Below are 17317 nucleotides of genomic sequence, written 5' to 3'. Positions count from 1 at the left end.
CACTTTCAACATTTTGATCATCAGTCTCATCAAAATGTATATCATCATCAAACACCTGGTACTCACCTTAGTTCACAATATTTTGCAAATATTTACAGCTTTTCCCACAGTTTAAAATACAGAAATTAGTTTTCACATAAGTATTACTTTTAGGCTCCAGAATAAACAAGGCTTTACCATTCCATCCAAAACAAGCCTCAACTTTCACTATCCAATCCATACTGAGAATTACATTTTCTTGCAGACTAGGGATCACTAAGCATCTATGTTCAAAGGTTTTGTCTTCTATACTAAACATTAAAAGTACCTGAGATTTTATCCATTTGCTGTGCTTACCTGTAGCTCCTCTTTATCTTTATGCCTACAATGGGCATTTCCACAAAATTCTTACTGTAATTGTCTCTAAATTGTTCAGATATACCACAAATTTGGGTACCTGTATCAAACAGTTTCCTTCCCACTGATCAATCTTAATTTCAATGTAAGGACACACAAGATCTGAATCATCATCTCTGTTATTAAACAAGTCACATAAAAGATCACTCAGTTTTATCAAATGCTACATCCACACTGTCTTTACAGGATTTTATCATCTTTACAGGTATCACATTACTTTGGTTACTCATGTTATAAGGTAAAGATTGAACACAGTGAATGGATTCCATAGCACAACTAACAGCACTTATTACAGAAGGAACACAAAATATATTGCTGTCAAAATTACACTTCCTGCTTAGATCTTCTTTCACCTCATTCCAACAATTTGGATTCCAGAATGCACATTTATCCATGTTATCATCAATTTAGTCCCAAACAAACTTCAAAAAGTTTTCACCTTTATTCTATAGGCTTACAGATAAATAACTTTTACTGTTTGGATCATTACTCTGCATGACAGTAATGGAAAACTGCTTTGACTGGACTAGTATATCACAACTCGCACTTACATCATCACTTACTATATCTGTATTGTCAACATTATTCACAAGTAACTCTGAAACTTCATTATTCTTTAACTCCACAAATACCTGAATTCATCATCATCATCATCATCATCATCATCATATTCTCCCAAAATTACTTCATCAACATCATCATTAACAACACAAGTCTCATCCCCATCAACACCTCCTTTCATTTGCAGTAAGCTACTTGTCTCAGACTTACCAACCTCATTCATTTCACAGCTCTCTTTCACATCTATATCAAAAATATCACCTAGTTCAGATCCTGTACAGTTATCACCTGATTTACATACATTAATAACACTGTTTTCTGGCTAAGAGAAGAAATAATTAGTACATACTACATCAAAATTCTCATTACTCTCACATTCTGGTTTGTGATTAGCACCTACATCACCATAACTAAAAATAGCATCCCAAAACTTTTAATCAAAAATTAAATGAGAAATCTGTTATTCCTTCTGTTCAACTTCAGATACCTGTGCCATGTTATCAACACTGTTATTACTGTCTAATTGCAAGTGTTGATTGGGGGTCCCGTGCTTCTTGTTTTCCTCACCCCAAAATTGTGGACCTTCATTGAGGTGGACTGCTGTTTCCCAAGTGGTTACCTCTATGATTGTTTCTTCTATCCTATGCAGCCCATCAAATATATTGTAAAAATTGTTCAAGACAATTGTCAGATCCATGTACTAAATCCCACTGCAGTCTCTCTGGTAATCTCCTTTTAAGTGCATCAATCAACATCATTTTGTCAAATGGTTTGTCAAGATGTGTTAAGTTCTTTAGTTGGTTCTTACAAAATTCTTTCAGAGTATTGTCCCTATTCCTATATTTAGGACCATTCAAAATTTCACTTTCAATTCTCCCCTATTCAACTTCTGACCAAAGTTTGTTTAAAAAACTTTTTTCAAAACTTTAATACATTTCTCTCTGACTTAAATTTGCCCAAGACAGAGCTTCGTCTTTAAGACATCTTTTAACACATTTAATTTTTTTGATTGTCATTCATGCCTGACAGAAAACTATCTCTACAATGGTGCAGAAAATCTACTGGATGTAAATTATCTGATGGAAAACTTTTGATTGGAGTGTTGAACCTCACAATACCATTGTTTGAATACAGATTTTTGTGAATGCAGTTTTCTTGAACTGCTGAAATTTTTTGATCTAAAGCATTTACATTAGTTTGCATATTGTATTCAACATTTAAAATTTTTTGATCTAAGCTGCTAAAGTTTTATCCATATTTTCTGCTACGGCCCTCTGTTCAACTCTGGAGTTATTTTAACATTCTTTGACTATCTTGCAGATTCGGCAATTAACTCATTTTCCAAAACAATAAATTTATTATATAAGATATCAACTTTTTTATTCACACTTTCTAAACCCTCCGAGAACCCATTTTTTATTTCTGAAAACTGATTATTAAGTTATTCCAGTTGGTCTTGCACTCTATCCAATTTACTATTGTCATCTGTCTTCATTTCCTCTAGGTTTGCCAAAATTAACTGTAAAATATCAGTTTTCTCTGTTTCTTATCTGACTATGCATTCACTCAGCTAAAACATGTCCTGACTGGGTCCCACAGCTTTCACTTCTACATCACACCTGCCCTTGTCTCTATTCAGCTTGTTAACAAGCACACAAGTCCACCAACAAATTAATTTCACAAATAACTTGTACTTATCTTTCTTTTTTGGTGTCCCTTTTCGTAGTTGTACAGTCCTCTTTCATTCGATCTGGTCCGTCATTATTAACAGTACCTCGTCACTGTTGATAAGATTTTGTTGGGCAGTACTTGGTCTTATTTCTGTGCGTGATCAGAAATTCGTGTACATATATACTGCAAATGGCACAAATCACTCTCCCTTCTTCTGCAACACACACAAAACTTCATTATCAGTCAATTGATCTCAGACAACACCACAACTTGTAATCCACCCCTCCCTCATTTGTTGATTTTCAATGACTTCATAACGAATTCTTTTAATAAGCTTCAAGAGGAGTAAGATTTACGATAATCGTTTTGCTTATCTTATTTTCTTGTAGTTGGCTCCAGTCCTTCATGTGTAGGGGCGGATTCTTGAAGCTGAAATTTTTGACATTGTAGGTTCTCATGTTTCCAGTGGATGTAGATAATGGTGAAATATTACCTGAGCAGTTAATTTCTGTTTCTGTAATTTTTATTCTTTCACATTTTTCTATATCGCACTATCTTTACAATTTACACTTCAAAATCGAAAATTACATTGTAATTGCCAAACATAGAAACATGTCCAATCACATCAGAAGCATGCCCACTACTAACACATTCTATGGTACTAACAATATTCCAAAGAGTTTACAAACTTTCTTGACAAATGGCTTTCCATTAATCTATACCATTCTTTTATAAGTGAATCCAGAAATAAATTTAATAAATATCATCCAATTGTGCAATTAATAATAGGAATTTAAATGTGCCAGATATTTCATAATTAAGTAATTTTAACTGTGCATACAGAGCTAGTACATACTGATTGTAACAACAAAAATAATTTCCTTTTATACATTTTAGCCTGAAATATAATACATCGTGTACAAAATCATATGCAATTCTATTAGAAAAACAGGTGAGATAATATTAACCTGTGTAAAAAGGTAGAAAGTGTTTTTGTATTAATAACTTAACAATCATTCTTCCCACACTCCGTATGTTAATGGAACAGGAAGAAATGCTAATAACTGGTACAGTGGGATGTACCCTGTGTCATGCACCTCACGGTGGTTTGCTGAGTGTAGATGCAGATGTAGAACAACATTGTTATGACTGCAGGTGAGCCCTAACCTGAAAGTTAGTATTGCTTCCTAATTAAGGTTCAATTATCACTGCTACAAGGAAAGCTACAGTTGAGGTAGTAGTGCACTAGAAGCATGTTGATAAATTCTTCAAGAAATGACACACAGTTAAAGCAGAAACTGAAACTGATTCTACCATTGCAGGCCTCTCATTTCATTTTCTGCATTATCTGCGGTTGCATCAAATACCAATGTTTTAGCTGTGTCAGCTTTCAGTAAATGGTTTGATTGTCCATTATCTTTTAGTCATATAAATGAAAATGTGGGGCAACATTCTAAACAGCTTCAGTTTTTCTTCAACTCTTGTGGAGGCCAAAATAAAAGCCATGTAATGATGGTTTTGCTTGTGGTACAGTGAAGATTTCAGTTCATCACCCATTACTTTTCAATAACTGGTCAGTTGTACCTTCTGTATGATAGAGATTTCAACATGGTAAAAAGGAAAATTAAAAAGGTGGGTAGGATATATTTTCCGAAAGAATATTAATAATAGAGTCCACGACAAAGATTAAATTTGAAATGAAAATACCAAAAATGGAAGAGGTCTTAAATTGTGAGGAATGGTGGCCACAGTTCTGCTGAAAGAATGCTATTTCTGTTGAAAATCAAGGAAGAGGTACAAAAAGAAGTAGCAAACAGGACTTTCATTTCACACAATTCATACAGTTCTGCTGTACACAGGAAAGCATTGGCATTGTGAAAGTTAGACCACTCACTGATGGAGCATAAGAGCATGCATCCCAGCTGCCTGGATCTGTTTGTAATTCCATCAAGCCCTGCATGTCAGGTTTATTAAGATCATGTGCCTATAAATGAGGAGAAAATACATGAGCTGTGGCTATTTCTACCATTCCCACTAAAAGAAGAAATCATCCAAAACTTCTATTCTGACATATGCAGTTGGCAACCGTGTCAAAGAATGAACCATGCATGGAGTTTAATGCTAAAGATAATGCAAAAGAGGCATAATCTGTTTGATTTTTGCCCATATTAACAGTAAAGTATGAGTCAAGTAATGATTAATGATTATTTGTTACAAAATATTGAGAAAGCCACTTGTTTACTACATAAATTTTAACTTAACATCAAAAAAATGTATCAAGATTGTCTACAGTGCATTGGCAAACTTCCCTCTACATTCATTTTTTATGGATAATGAGAGAAAAAATGGAATTTCAGTGTAATTTTGAGATCTGAATAGTCTTTTGTATTTCCTGAAAAGTTTAGTTTTTTGGACTTGTGAGATTTCTCAGAATTCCCATTCCAGTTTCCTTCCTCATGCTTTCATAAACTGAGCTTGTGCTTCATCACTAATAATGGTTCTGTTGACTGGACATTATTAAACTCTAATTTTTGTTCCTTTTTGAAATGAGGAGCAAGAATCTTTCAGTACCCATAAGTACGTACTGACATCCGCACCAGTCTTAGTCTTGGCACATTTTGTTGAGAGTACTGAAATTTGCTCTAGGATTGATGGGGATTCCTTCTTGACCACAAAGCAATTGCTCTTTGTTGAGCACCTTGAGTACAGATTTGGGAAAGTAGGAGCAATTTCACTAAAGAAAAGTTCCGTTCAGATTAAAACAGCATCCCATGCTCAGTCACGGGACTGCTCATGACCACCTTTTACAAACCAATGATGAGCTACATGTCTGTTTGTAGTGATGATGAGTTGTTCATTTTGTCCATCATGTCCAGCGGAGGGAGAAGGAAATATAGGTGATACTGAGGCCTTGGCAACTTTTTGCCTGATAAAGTCGAGGTGATGGTGTATTGATGTGATGTGTAACTATATATTCCCTTTCCACGCAGTGCTTCAAATGCATGAGATTCGGGCACATGTGTCTTTGCATTGTAACACCAGCCCCGTCTGTAGGGATTGTGGACAACAGTTGCACATGAATGCTCCTTGTGCTATTCCTCTCGTCTGTGTCAGCTGCAGGGAACAACATTCTCCCTATTCACAGGACTGCACTGCCTTCGAAAGAGAAACGAAAATCCAAGAATATGACACACTTGACCAACTCTCTTATCAGGATGCTAAGAAGAAATATGGTCATTCAAATCCTGTGCATATGACGATGATGTTTGCTATGGCTGCAATGTCATCATCCTCTGTAGTGACAGTACCCTTGCCCTTCGTACCTTCTGTATCGTGCTTTTGGGGCCACTCGACTACACCCACTCCTCTGGTGATTGGGCGTCCCCATCCTATTTCCCCCACACTCACATGGGATTGTTCACTCTGCACCTGCTGGTGACATCGATCCCCAACTCCCAGCCAGAGAAGCAGTGGCTGAAGGAGCCACTGATTGCTGGTCATAGGGCTTTGTGTTCCCCTTCTGTTGCTGCAACTAGGGCACGCAAGCCCTTGTAGACATTGAAATCATCCAAGGAGAAGAGGGGCAAAAAGAAGACGATAGAGACAAAGGAGGTTCTAGTGGTCCCCATGCAACTGTATCCCGCACATTCAGACTTTGTACCTGAGGCAGAATTCCTTGTGTTCACTGTGGCACTGGATCCCCCCACTACAACCTGCACCGGAACTGATGTGTATTGATGATGTATCCTTGCAATCAATGGCAGCAGGCGACAATGGGGCATAACCCGCCTCCTTGGTCCTTTCACACTCCCACAGGACACCAATAGCATGATCCTCCAGTGCAACTGTAGTGATTTTTTTCCATCATCTGGGTGAGCTACAGTGTCTTACGTTTACTTTGCTTTCTGCATTGCCTTCCAGGGAACTTGGTTACCAACATCACAAACCCCTACCCTCTGTGGCTCACGGAGCTATTTTAAACCAGGCAGGGTGGCCCAGTGGCTAGCACACTGTACTCAAGTTTGGGAGGATGATGGTTCAAACCTACATCCGGCCATCCAGATTTAAGTTTTCCATGATTTCTCTAAATTGTTCCAGGCAAATGCTGGGATGATTCCTTTGAAAGGTATGGCCAATATCCATTCCCATCCTTGACACAATCAGAGTTTGTGCTCTGTCTCTAATGACCGCAGTGTCGACTTGACATTAAACCCAATCTTCCTTGTTTGTGGGGCTATTTTAAAAATAAAGTTGGTTATGATGGCCTTGGGTGGGGTTTGCACATACATTCTGGACTCTGTCTACAGTGAACACATGCCACTCCATGTGACTTTGGTGGCTATGGCTGCTCATATGCTGATGTCTGTGGATTTTTACTATCTGTAATGTGTACCTTCCTCCTGACGGTGAAGTGTCTCAGAACATGTTGTCCTACATATTTCTCAGCCACCCTCCCTCATTTTTGGCAACTTCAGTGCTCACAACCCTTTGTGGGATGTAACTAAGACCACTGGCCATGGTAAGGCTATTGGAACTTTGCGTGATGAGCTTGATCTTTGTCTCTTGAATATCTATTCCCCCACACACTTCTTTCCGTTTGCATCCCTGCTCTTCTTCCCTACATTCATTGAAGAGTTCATGATGGCCTGTGTGACAGTGATCATTTTTCAATCTTCCTGCCCCTCCTGCAGCATCACTCGCCTGGCCATCCGTCCGGATGGGCTCTCAACAATGTTGAGTTGGATGCCTTTGCCTTTGCCATTGTCCTTATCCCCCCCACCACGTAAAGGAATCAGAGTGTCCATCCAGAGCATAACCAACTGTGCCTTGTGCTCTCTGAACAAGCTGTGAGCAATAAAGGGGCAGTCTTCCTGTCATGCTTCTTCCAGGGGATCTACTGTTGTCTGTTAGGTTCACATTGGCCACACTTGACTGACACATGGCAACATCCTGCGATGTGAGGATACACCCCATTGTTGGTGTGGTACCCATGTGATAGTGGCTCACGTCCAACTGGACTGCTTTAATTTGGCCACCTTATGGCAAAACCTTAAACTTAAGTACATGCTGCCTCTGGTGCCAGTGGATGATGCCAGAGTGGCTGACTTGTTTGTACATTTTATACTTGAAGGTGTTTCTGCTCCTGTCTTTGAGATAGGGCAGTTTGCCCTTGTTGGCCTCTTGGGGGATTGAAGGGGTGCACCAACCGATTTAGCTCATAGATGCCCTTGCTTTGTGGTCCATCCTGTCTCCTGCCGTTCCACCTTTTTAATTCTTCATATTCTTTTATGTCTGTCATTTATTTACTACCTCATCATTGTTGTACTATTTCCTGATATTTTATCAACTTGCCCAAGTTGCTACTTTTCTTGCAGTAACAGAGTGAGGAAACACCATTCAGATGCAGAGGGTGCACTTCTTTCTGGGTGGAGCTACTCACCCAACTTCACCCTCTTACCCTTCTCTCATGTCTATTTGCTTCTATCTTTTATTGATTCTTGGCTAAAATCGGGTTCATCAGGATTTGTCTTATATGCCCTTCCTTTCTGAGGACTCCTTCTGGCGTGACACATACAGGATGGAGGGTATGATGACCTCACAGTTTAGTCTCTCTAACCATATTGATCCAATCCAATCCAGTTCAGCCCAATTTGCTGTTGTGACTGACCACTGTTCTTTATGTTGGTTAATAAGCCTGAAGGATCCAGTAGAACAAATGGCAAGATGGTTAGGAAGTTTCAGGTAACCAACTTTACAGTAATATGCAAAAATTTATGCTAACACAATCTGCCTTTCACAGAATGAACTGGAAGAACATTATAGCCTGAGTAAAGGTAGAAGAAATTAAAGGAGAATTCAAATTAATAGCTGGAACATCATAAAAGAGAAACTATGACCCAGTGGGACAGAAATAGTTGCTTGTCATCTCAGCTCATTTAAGCTCAAACATACTTATTTATTTATTTTTCAATGACAGTCCGACATCAGGTCATCTGAAATATCCAAAGATCTAATCAGAAGCTGGTATGGACCAGGTCTCTTCCAATCTGTCACACATTACGAACTGTAGACGGAACCAATGACTTCTACAGTTGCTTCATATCACTGGACTGGAATTGATTTCTTATGGAGGTTTACTATGCTGACAAATAGTAATACATGAATAAAAATGTCCACTCGCTGTTCGCAGATAAAGTTTGATATGAAAGCAGTCCTTTCCATGACAACTCGAGGGTCTTGTGAGTTCCAAGTTGTGCTATTTGGTCTGTGCAACACACTATCCTATCCACACTTGAATGTGTGATGGACAACCTGCTTTGGTATCTTAAATGAACATTGTGTCTTTGCTACCTGGATTACGTTATGTAAGCCACTGAAGGGAATGCCAACAGTGGAACAAGTGCCTCAATTACTTGCAGAACATCTGGTATCATTGCCTTTTGTAGCTTCTCCATGTCATTGGATTGGGGGGGGGGGGGGGGGTGTTCTCTGGAAATTGTCTTGTTTCTTGGAGAACACACAATTTTGAAGGATGGACCACCACGTGTAATGAGCTCTGATCGTAGAAAAGTGTTTCAGTTAAATATGATATCAGAACAAATTTCATGATGCAGCATCCACTATGGTATGCCAGCTACCTGCTACCCACTGATGAAAGACCTTGCAGAACATTTGAATAGGGTGTTGGCAGATATGCTCTCAGTGTATGTTGATGTCAAACAGCCTGACTGTGATACAGTACTGCCTCACAAGCCTTCTGCACAGAACACAGCAAACCAAGACACTACAGATTTCACACCATTTTTTCTAATCCACAGTTGATGGTCTGAAACAATAATGTATGTATTATTGCAGTTTTTGGCCTGATGATGTTGAGGACGTATACATCAAACAGCATATCACCCAGACTAGAGAAGCAAGCCAGCTGACACACATTTGGACCTTAAACTCCCAAAATAAAAAAAAATAAAAAAATACATGAACAATATAATATCAAACACTGACCTGTAAGATACAAAAAGTGCAGTGACATCATCCGTGTCCTTTCAAAAATGTCCAGATGGCTCTGAGCACTATGGAACAAAACAAGGAGGTCATCAGTCCCCTAGAACTTAGAACTACTTAAACCTAACTAACCTAAGGACATCACACACATCCATGCCTGAGGCAGGATTCGAACCTGTGACCGTAGCAGTTGCGCGGTTCCGCACTGAAGCACCTAGAACCACTTGGCCACCGCGGCTGGCCTCCATGCCCCAACATAAAGGCCTACTCTACAATCACAGTACCTCAATGGAAGTAACTCGGAACATCTCGATGATCAGAATGTGTGAATCCATGATCGGTGCTGTCTGAGGTACCAGTGACTAGACCCAGATCCAGGAAACTACAGTGTATTCTAAAACAGCGGGCTGTTGTTTTACTAAGCAGGAAGCATTGCTGTGAGTTATGCATTGTCTGCTGTGGTGTAACCATTAATGTCACTGTCTGAGAACAAATGGGTCACCATTCCAAATCATACCTCCATCATTGTTCAACATTTGTACTTATTGGATGGTTCTTGGACATACTTATGCATAGAAAGCTTTCTGTGTATGTTTAAACAGCAGCATTCTATGTATGTTAAAACAGCAGCATTCTGCTAAGTCAGGCAGTTCAGTTCCACATGTGCTGTATGTGTACTCAGTAAACACATTTTCCGTGTGGGGTATTGGTTCTTGTTGACAACCTTGTTGATTCCAGATTGTGTGTGAAAATATTGGCCTGTGTTGTCTGCTCAATTCACTTGTGAGAAGATCTAAATGTTTATAAGGGATATGTTCCCTGAAAGGAGAGATAATTAAATACCTCACTAACTGAAATGTGCAAACTCTACTGTGCTTCTTGGTATCTTTTCATAGCTTTACAAGATCTTACTTGGAAATGAATAATAACTGCTTCAATTTCTTTGCCTTTTTTAAAAGTCAAGTCACCGTCTTTTGTAATTTCCTTCTAAGAGAAATTTTGAGTTCAGTTTACAAGAAATGAGCATTGAAGATTTTGTAAATTTCTGTAACTTAATTGACATCTTAGTTTTCCAGCTTTCCACCTCATGCTATTCTATCATTTGTAGACTGGAATTGCCTTGTTGATTACCATTGTACTACGTTTGACTTTCTTGGCTCTTTGGTGACCACCTCTTCCTTCCATTTTTGTTGCTCTCATCCTCACAACAGGTGATCTGAGTGACCTTCCATCCTTCCCAATTTTGTCCTTCTTTCCCAGTCGTGTTCTTCTTTCCTTCTTGATGGAGTAGCAAAACTTAACAAAGGACTATGCACAGTCTAAATTCGACATGTATGTTGGTAATGCCTGTTGTGATTGGTCACAGGAAATTAAGATGGCAGACTAGATGATTTGTATATCCAGTGATGTAGTAATGTTTTGGATTAGATTGTAAGGGAAATATTCAGTATTTGACATAATAATGGCCTTATCCTACTAGGAGAAAATTCTTTTGTCATGAAAGGCTATTTGACGCAAAAGTACAATAACTTAACACTGGATTTTTTTTCTGCGTCATGGTTTTCCTTTATTGTTGTATGCACTGCAGGACTCACCAGCTCACAGCCAAATTATGTCCTTCCTATCTAACCTAGGCTCCATGCTAAGCTGCTGATAAGTTTATCACCTCAATGCAGATTCCATAGAATAGTGTTATTATATATTCTTTAAATTTACAGTGATGACACAGACAAGCGATAAAGTTACATTGTGATGTATTCTTTACATATGTGGCAAGATTTATATGTAAATCTTTTTTAAAGGATGATATTAGTTGTATAGTTACTGTGAACAGCAGCCATCTCTGTGAAATGGAACAGAATTTTTACATACACAAATTGTGAGAAATGTGATTGATAGCTACCATTCTGTTCACATTTTTAAGCAAAACACATCATATACAGTTCTAAATGTAAAACTTTGATATTTTACAAATTGTTTCAATACCTTATTTTGGTTTTACATGTTTGACAGTTGTGAACTAACTGTCTGTGTATGAGATGAAGTTTGCTATCAGCTGTGGAGTATAAATTGTTGCACAAGGCATGAGAATTCTCATGGAATCCTTCACATTAACTCAAACTGTACACCTGAATAGAAGTTATACTTAGAAAGGGTGTTGCTCTCTACATGCAATGATGTCTACTCTCATATCATATATTGTGTATATTTAAATTTGATAACTGTTTTATGTTACTCCTGTCACTATCTGCCTTTTTTTCATCATAAGAAATTAGCAATCACATATTACTACCAATTTTTTATTGTTATTTTTTCTGGGGGATGTATTTTGGTAGGTATAGTCTTTATTTGTACTTTTTACATTAAAATAGTGATCCAGAATTTAACAGATTCACTGTTTTGAACATCAGAATGGGGTTTTAAGTTGGGTAGTATATCTATGCCTTCTTCTAACCTGAAAACCTACTTAATGCCTAAGTTATAGCTGCAAATTGAACTTAATGCCCAACCATATAGCGCACATCATCTTCAACATGTGCTGTTGTGTGAAAGGTAAGTCATAGTAAGTATTATTAGAAAAGTCAAAACCAACAAATATTTGCACCCCAAATCTGTCAACTTCACCAATAGAGCTGCCAATCCACATTTACACACATTAGCCTTATTTATATCTAAAGTTATCCTAAACCAAGTGTGAACATGCAACCTAGAACCTTTTCTCTGTCATGAGATTACTGCTTCTACACTGTAATTAAGGTACTTACTTGTAAAATTCTAAATGTTAGTGTATGCTGCTCATTGATATCATAAACATATATATTGTTGTTTGATTTTGTTTTTAGATTTCCATTTTCACAACAGACTTTCCAGCAACATATGCCAATGCCTGTTCATAATCCAGGAGGCAATATTATACACTACCCGACAGCACCACTGTGGCAACAGCAGCAGCAGCAGCAGCAGCAGCATCATCATCGTCATCTTCAACAACAACAACAACAACAACAACAACAACAACAACTTTTGGAAGACCAAAAGCATAGGGAATACCTTAAACAACAGCAGAAACTGAGGCTTATTAGTTCTTCAGCCAACAAGGTATTAATTCTTTCAGATTTTGTAATTGATTTCAAGTTTGATATGTTTTTGGGAATGCAGCCAGACCTTTATCATTTCGTGGACCAATATTTTTGCTGAAACCTAGCCAGGGTTTTTCTTGGTCAGTTTGAGGTTGATAACAATGTGCACTTCATGCATATTTATGTCTTGAGAGCTAACTGTGGCTAGGGATTATATTTCTGCAGCCTGCTCAATCAAATGTGAGAAACTGCAGATCCCAACCAGTCTCATCGTTGTGGAATTTTGTGATTGTGAAAGTGGTGAAAATATGACTGAAAGAAACCTTAATAGATCAGGACAAGAATTTTCGCTTAAATAATGAATGAATCAACTTTTATCTCTTCCCTAAGATGAGTCTTTGTTGTTATATTTCCTGCCACTAGTATGAGTTTGTGCAGCCACATGTCCAATTCATAATTTCTATGATACTTGCCACTTTCCACCGATGCAGAAATTTCTCAATAAATGCTCTTCAGGCGATAAAATAGTGTAACTGTATCTTCAGCAGTAATGGGAATTTAAGGATGGAGCAATACAGAAAATAAGGGAAAGGCAACCACCAGCCTGTCATTGGACTGATGGGTGGAGCATAGAAACACACAATGTATTCACGCAAGCTTTTCAGTTCTTGCTCTTTCTTTAATAAAAGCACTTGTGTGCTTGCACACATAAACACACACATGCACCACTCCTTCTCCCTCTCCCCATCCTACGGCTGTGAGTCTTCATCATGCCCACAGAATATTGCATATGGGATGTGTGTGGTTTTATGTGTGAATCTGTGTACTTTTAGGAGAAAAAGAGCAAGAGCTTGAAACCTAGTGTGAATACTGTTTCCTGATATGCGTTTCTATGCTCCACACACCAGTCCACTGAAGATTGCCTTTTCCTTATTTTACGGACAATGTTATCTTTGATGCATACACGTTTGAGCTGCATTAGTTCATGTGCCAACTTTGAAGAAAATGCAGTCTGCCATCTCAAGAAATAAATGTGTCAGCTATAGAGCATGTGAGTATGAATGTGCAAACACATTCAAAATATTGGATATCAACATCTACCATAGCAGGTGGATACATGAACAGTTGCGTCATGAGGTATTGGAATACAGTGACACTCTTCAGTTATGTTATTAGTATTTTACCCAGAATGTTCATCTTTGTTCAAACATGCAGATGTACTGGAATGAAAGTGAACTCACTGAGTGTATACTAATTTTCTAACAACATGAATAAAGAGTACTGTATTCTGACACATAGCATTGTTCATTTGCTGACCTATCATGGCAGGTATTGATACACAATATTTTGAAAGTGATTACATGTTCTCACTGATTCTATATACCTGTTGCACAAGAACCTGACGTGTGGGCAGAAAAGGCAAATTATGAGTATGTGTTGAATAATTGTTGTAGATAAAGCAATAGGTAGCATTTGTGTAAATGATGTTTTGAACATTTAATATGTTCACAATTAGGGACATGATGTGAAGTAAATAAGCACAAATTGCATCCATGTGTCGGTCTCTGTTTTACTTTGAAAATGGCTGGATGGTCCCCAGTTGAAGTATAGTTGCATGAAACAATGACGGCCTGGTTATAGCGTCTTGACTCTATTAAAGAAACAATTATAATGTCCTCTATGTTATCATTCCTTTTGTACTTGTGCCTAGTTGCTTACAGTAGTGACAGTGACTATATTGTCTTTGGTGTTAGCTTATTAAATACTAAGCAATTTTTCTTTTCCACGGTGCTGGCTCACTTAATAGTGTTTGACACAATCATTAAAATTTAAGGCAAAGTGCAAAGTAAATTGTAATGAAAGCTTCTTGCAACAGTGTTTTGCCCTGTAACTTTTAAATGTTTTGTATCTAATCCAAATATGAATTTGGGTGCCTGTTCTTTAAGAGAATAAATTAAGAATAGTGTTACAGTATTTCATCTATGTTAGGCTAATGCTATAAGCTGAGACAAACAAAAAAAGTGAAAAATATACAAAGTATCCAGACTACACAAAGTCTGTGATTAACACTAATAGGTAATAGCTGGTGTAACATACATTGTTTAGTAAATAAACATATGAAGGTTGGACATTACTTGAGAAACAACATACATGTTGTGTTCAACAAGCATTGTAGCTGAAAGTAACCCTATTACACAAGGGTGAATCAGTAAGTCAAAAATGTCACAATACTGTTTACCATGTTAGAATTTTGTGCTGTTGTGCTTGTGTGGTTTTAGAGGGCAACACCACCTGTTGAGTGGAAGGAAACTGATAAGCTGTGTTCAGTGGTCAATGATTTGTGAATTGCAACCAGTTCAAGATGGCAGGTGCACTTAGGTAGTGTACCACAGTTGTGTGATTTTTGTGATAATTGTGAAATGTGTCCCATTTGTGGTGAGAACATTGTTTTAAGAAAAACTGTTTTCAGTTGGATGAAGAATCACAAACTGGAGCATCTTGGTTGTTCTGTGAAGTTTTTCGCTGATGCCACTTTGCAACATGTAATACAGACCAACAATTTGTGCTGTTGGCAGGAGATGTGATGCTTCTGGTTGATGAGCTCACCTGACGAACAGAAGGGTTATGCAGACATTTCATTGGGAATGCTGGGAACATCCACCACAGAACAGTGGTTCAGGTTCCTAAGCTTACAATGTGTCAAGATTAGCCTGGACAACACTAAAAAACCAGGACTGTTTGGGCTAATCCAAAGATAATCCTGGATTTTTATACTGTCGCGGGATGTAAAAATGGCTGGGTTTGAGAATATTATGACTGGTGAGGATTTTTTAAATTTTAGACCTATTATGTTCGACATCGTGTTTCATTCTTGATCATGCCTCTCTCAGTTGACCTTAGAGCAAGTGCTGACATTGATGGGGAAGTGTCATTACTGGTTCCACCACAATTTTTCACTTAGTTATGGGGCACTAGAAGAGGGGCAATGCATTTATGTTGTCTTCGTGTGAAGTAAATCATTTACATGTTTTTGATCATTTTATCTGTATTTGTTTTTTGTCTCATAATTTAGGAATGGCCAAAATAAAGTGTGTGTTTAATGTTAACCTGCAACAGGAATACAAAATTTTGAAATTGTGTGCTAACAGTAACAATGAATACATTTATTGTGCACTACGTGTTGGAGAATTTTCTATTGTGCATAAAGGAAAGGGTGATGTTAAGGACCATGTGAAATCAGCTGAACATTGGAGTGCTATAAATACAAGTGCTTCACCGAAGATAAGAAATTTTTGTAAACCAAAAGATAGGAATAATGTTCTGGAGTGTGCTGCTAGACAAGAACTCACTTTCAAAACATCAGACTATACATCTAAACTGCCTAAAAAATGATACAACTTATAATTTTAATCTTCTATAACGAAAATGGAGGCAGTTATTGTTAATATTGGTTTGCCATTTGTATGTGGTAATACGTTGCATTCTTTGGAAAATGTTAATTCTGTTACAGTAATGATGGCTAGCTCAAACAGAAGTGAAGTAAAACTTGTTCTGATTGTTGTAATGCATTTAAATCTGGAGGAGGGAATTCAAATTAAACTTTTAAATTTCAATGAAACATCACATGAAACTGCTCAGAGACGGCAGGTGGCAGCACTAGCAGTGGAGGTTATATAAAGCTCATCAGGGGACATGGCAAATAGTGCAGTGATTGTCGTAATGCAGAAACAGAACGATTTATCTGACATAAGGGCGTGATCATTGGCTTTTGGACAAAGGGTGGAAGCATTTTCAAAACAGCTAAGTTTGTAAACTGTTCTTGTGCTGCTGTAGTTGAAGCATACAGTGCTTGGGAAAATGGTACTATCCAAAATTGGCGCTAAGGCAAGCGTGTTGCGCCACAGGCCACATGCGACATGGGTGAATGATGCTTGCAGTGATGTGCACAGGCGAATAGACATGCACCATTGAGCAGCTGACTGCCTAGATGAACCAAGGAGCTATCAGCAGTGTCTCCTGAATGATTGTTCAGTGACTGTTGCTGCGTATGGGTCTCTACGGCAGATGCCCAGTTCATGCACCCATGCTGACTGCTGTTCATTGGTGATGACAGCTGACATTTACATGCCAGTATCACGGCTGGACTTCCATCGAATGGTGATAGATAGTCTTTTCAGATGAATCACATTTTATGCTCTATCGGACAGATGGCCATTGGCGTTTATGGCATGAAACGCCTGAAAGAAAACACTCTGCAACAATATCAGAAGGGTCCAGGCCAGAGGAGGGAGTGTTCTGGGGAATGTTTTCATGCCATTCTCTGGATGATTTCATCATTCTGGGGGGAAAAATAGGTCAACACAAGTATCCATCTATACTTGGAGACCATGTGTACCCCTACATGCAGTTTGTTTTTCCTCGGCACAATGTCATCTACCCAATTGAGAATCTGCGGCCCACCTCTGGTGGGCTGTTGGCACAATGGATCCTCATGGCACTGAAGTCGACATGGCTCCACATCCCTGTTGGTACCTTCCAGAACCTCATTTTCTCGTGTCCTGCATGTCTTGCAGCAGTCATGCTGCAAAAGGTGGTTATTTAGG

The 17317-nt window shown here is 38.3% G+C and overlaps 1 protein-coding gene across 2 annotated transcripts in view; it reads left to right on the top strand.

The window, feature by feature from the left end:
- Positions 1-17317, top strand: part of LOC126249366 (synergin gamma-like) — a 173491-nt gene that overhangs the window by 66533 nt on the left and 89641 nt on the right. For both annotated transcript variants that reach the window (XM_049951021.1, XM_049951027.1), the window contains one exon: positions 12477-12732. In XM_049951021.1, coding sequence (XP_049806978.1) covers positions 12477-12732 — 256 coding nt within the window. The remainder of the gene's footprint in view (positions 1-12476; positions 12733-17317) is intronic.

The sequence above is a fragment of the Schistocerca nitens genome, chromosome 1 (genome assembly GCF_023898315.1).
Source record: "Schistocerca nitens isolate TAMUIC-IGC-003100 chromosome 1, iqSchNite1.1, whole genome shotgun sequence".
Taxonomy (NCBI): domain Eukaryota; kingdom Metazoa; phylum Arthropoda; class Insecta; order Orthoptera; family Acrididae; genus Schistocerca; species Schistocerca nitens.
The sequence above is the reverse complement of the archived record's forward strand: the minus strand, read 5'-3'. Positions and strand labels throughout refer to the sequence as shown.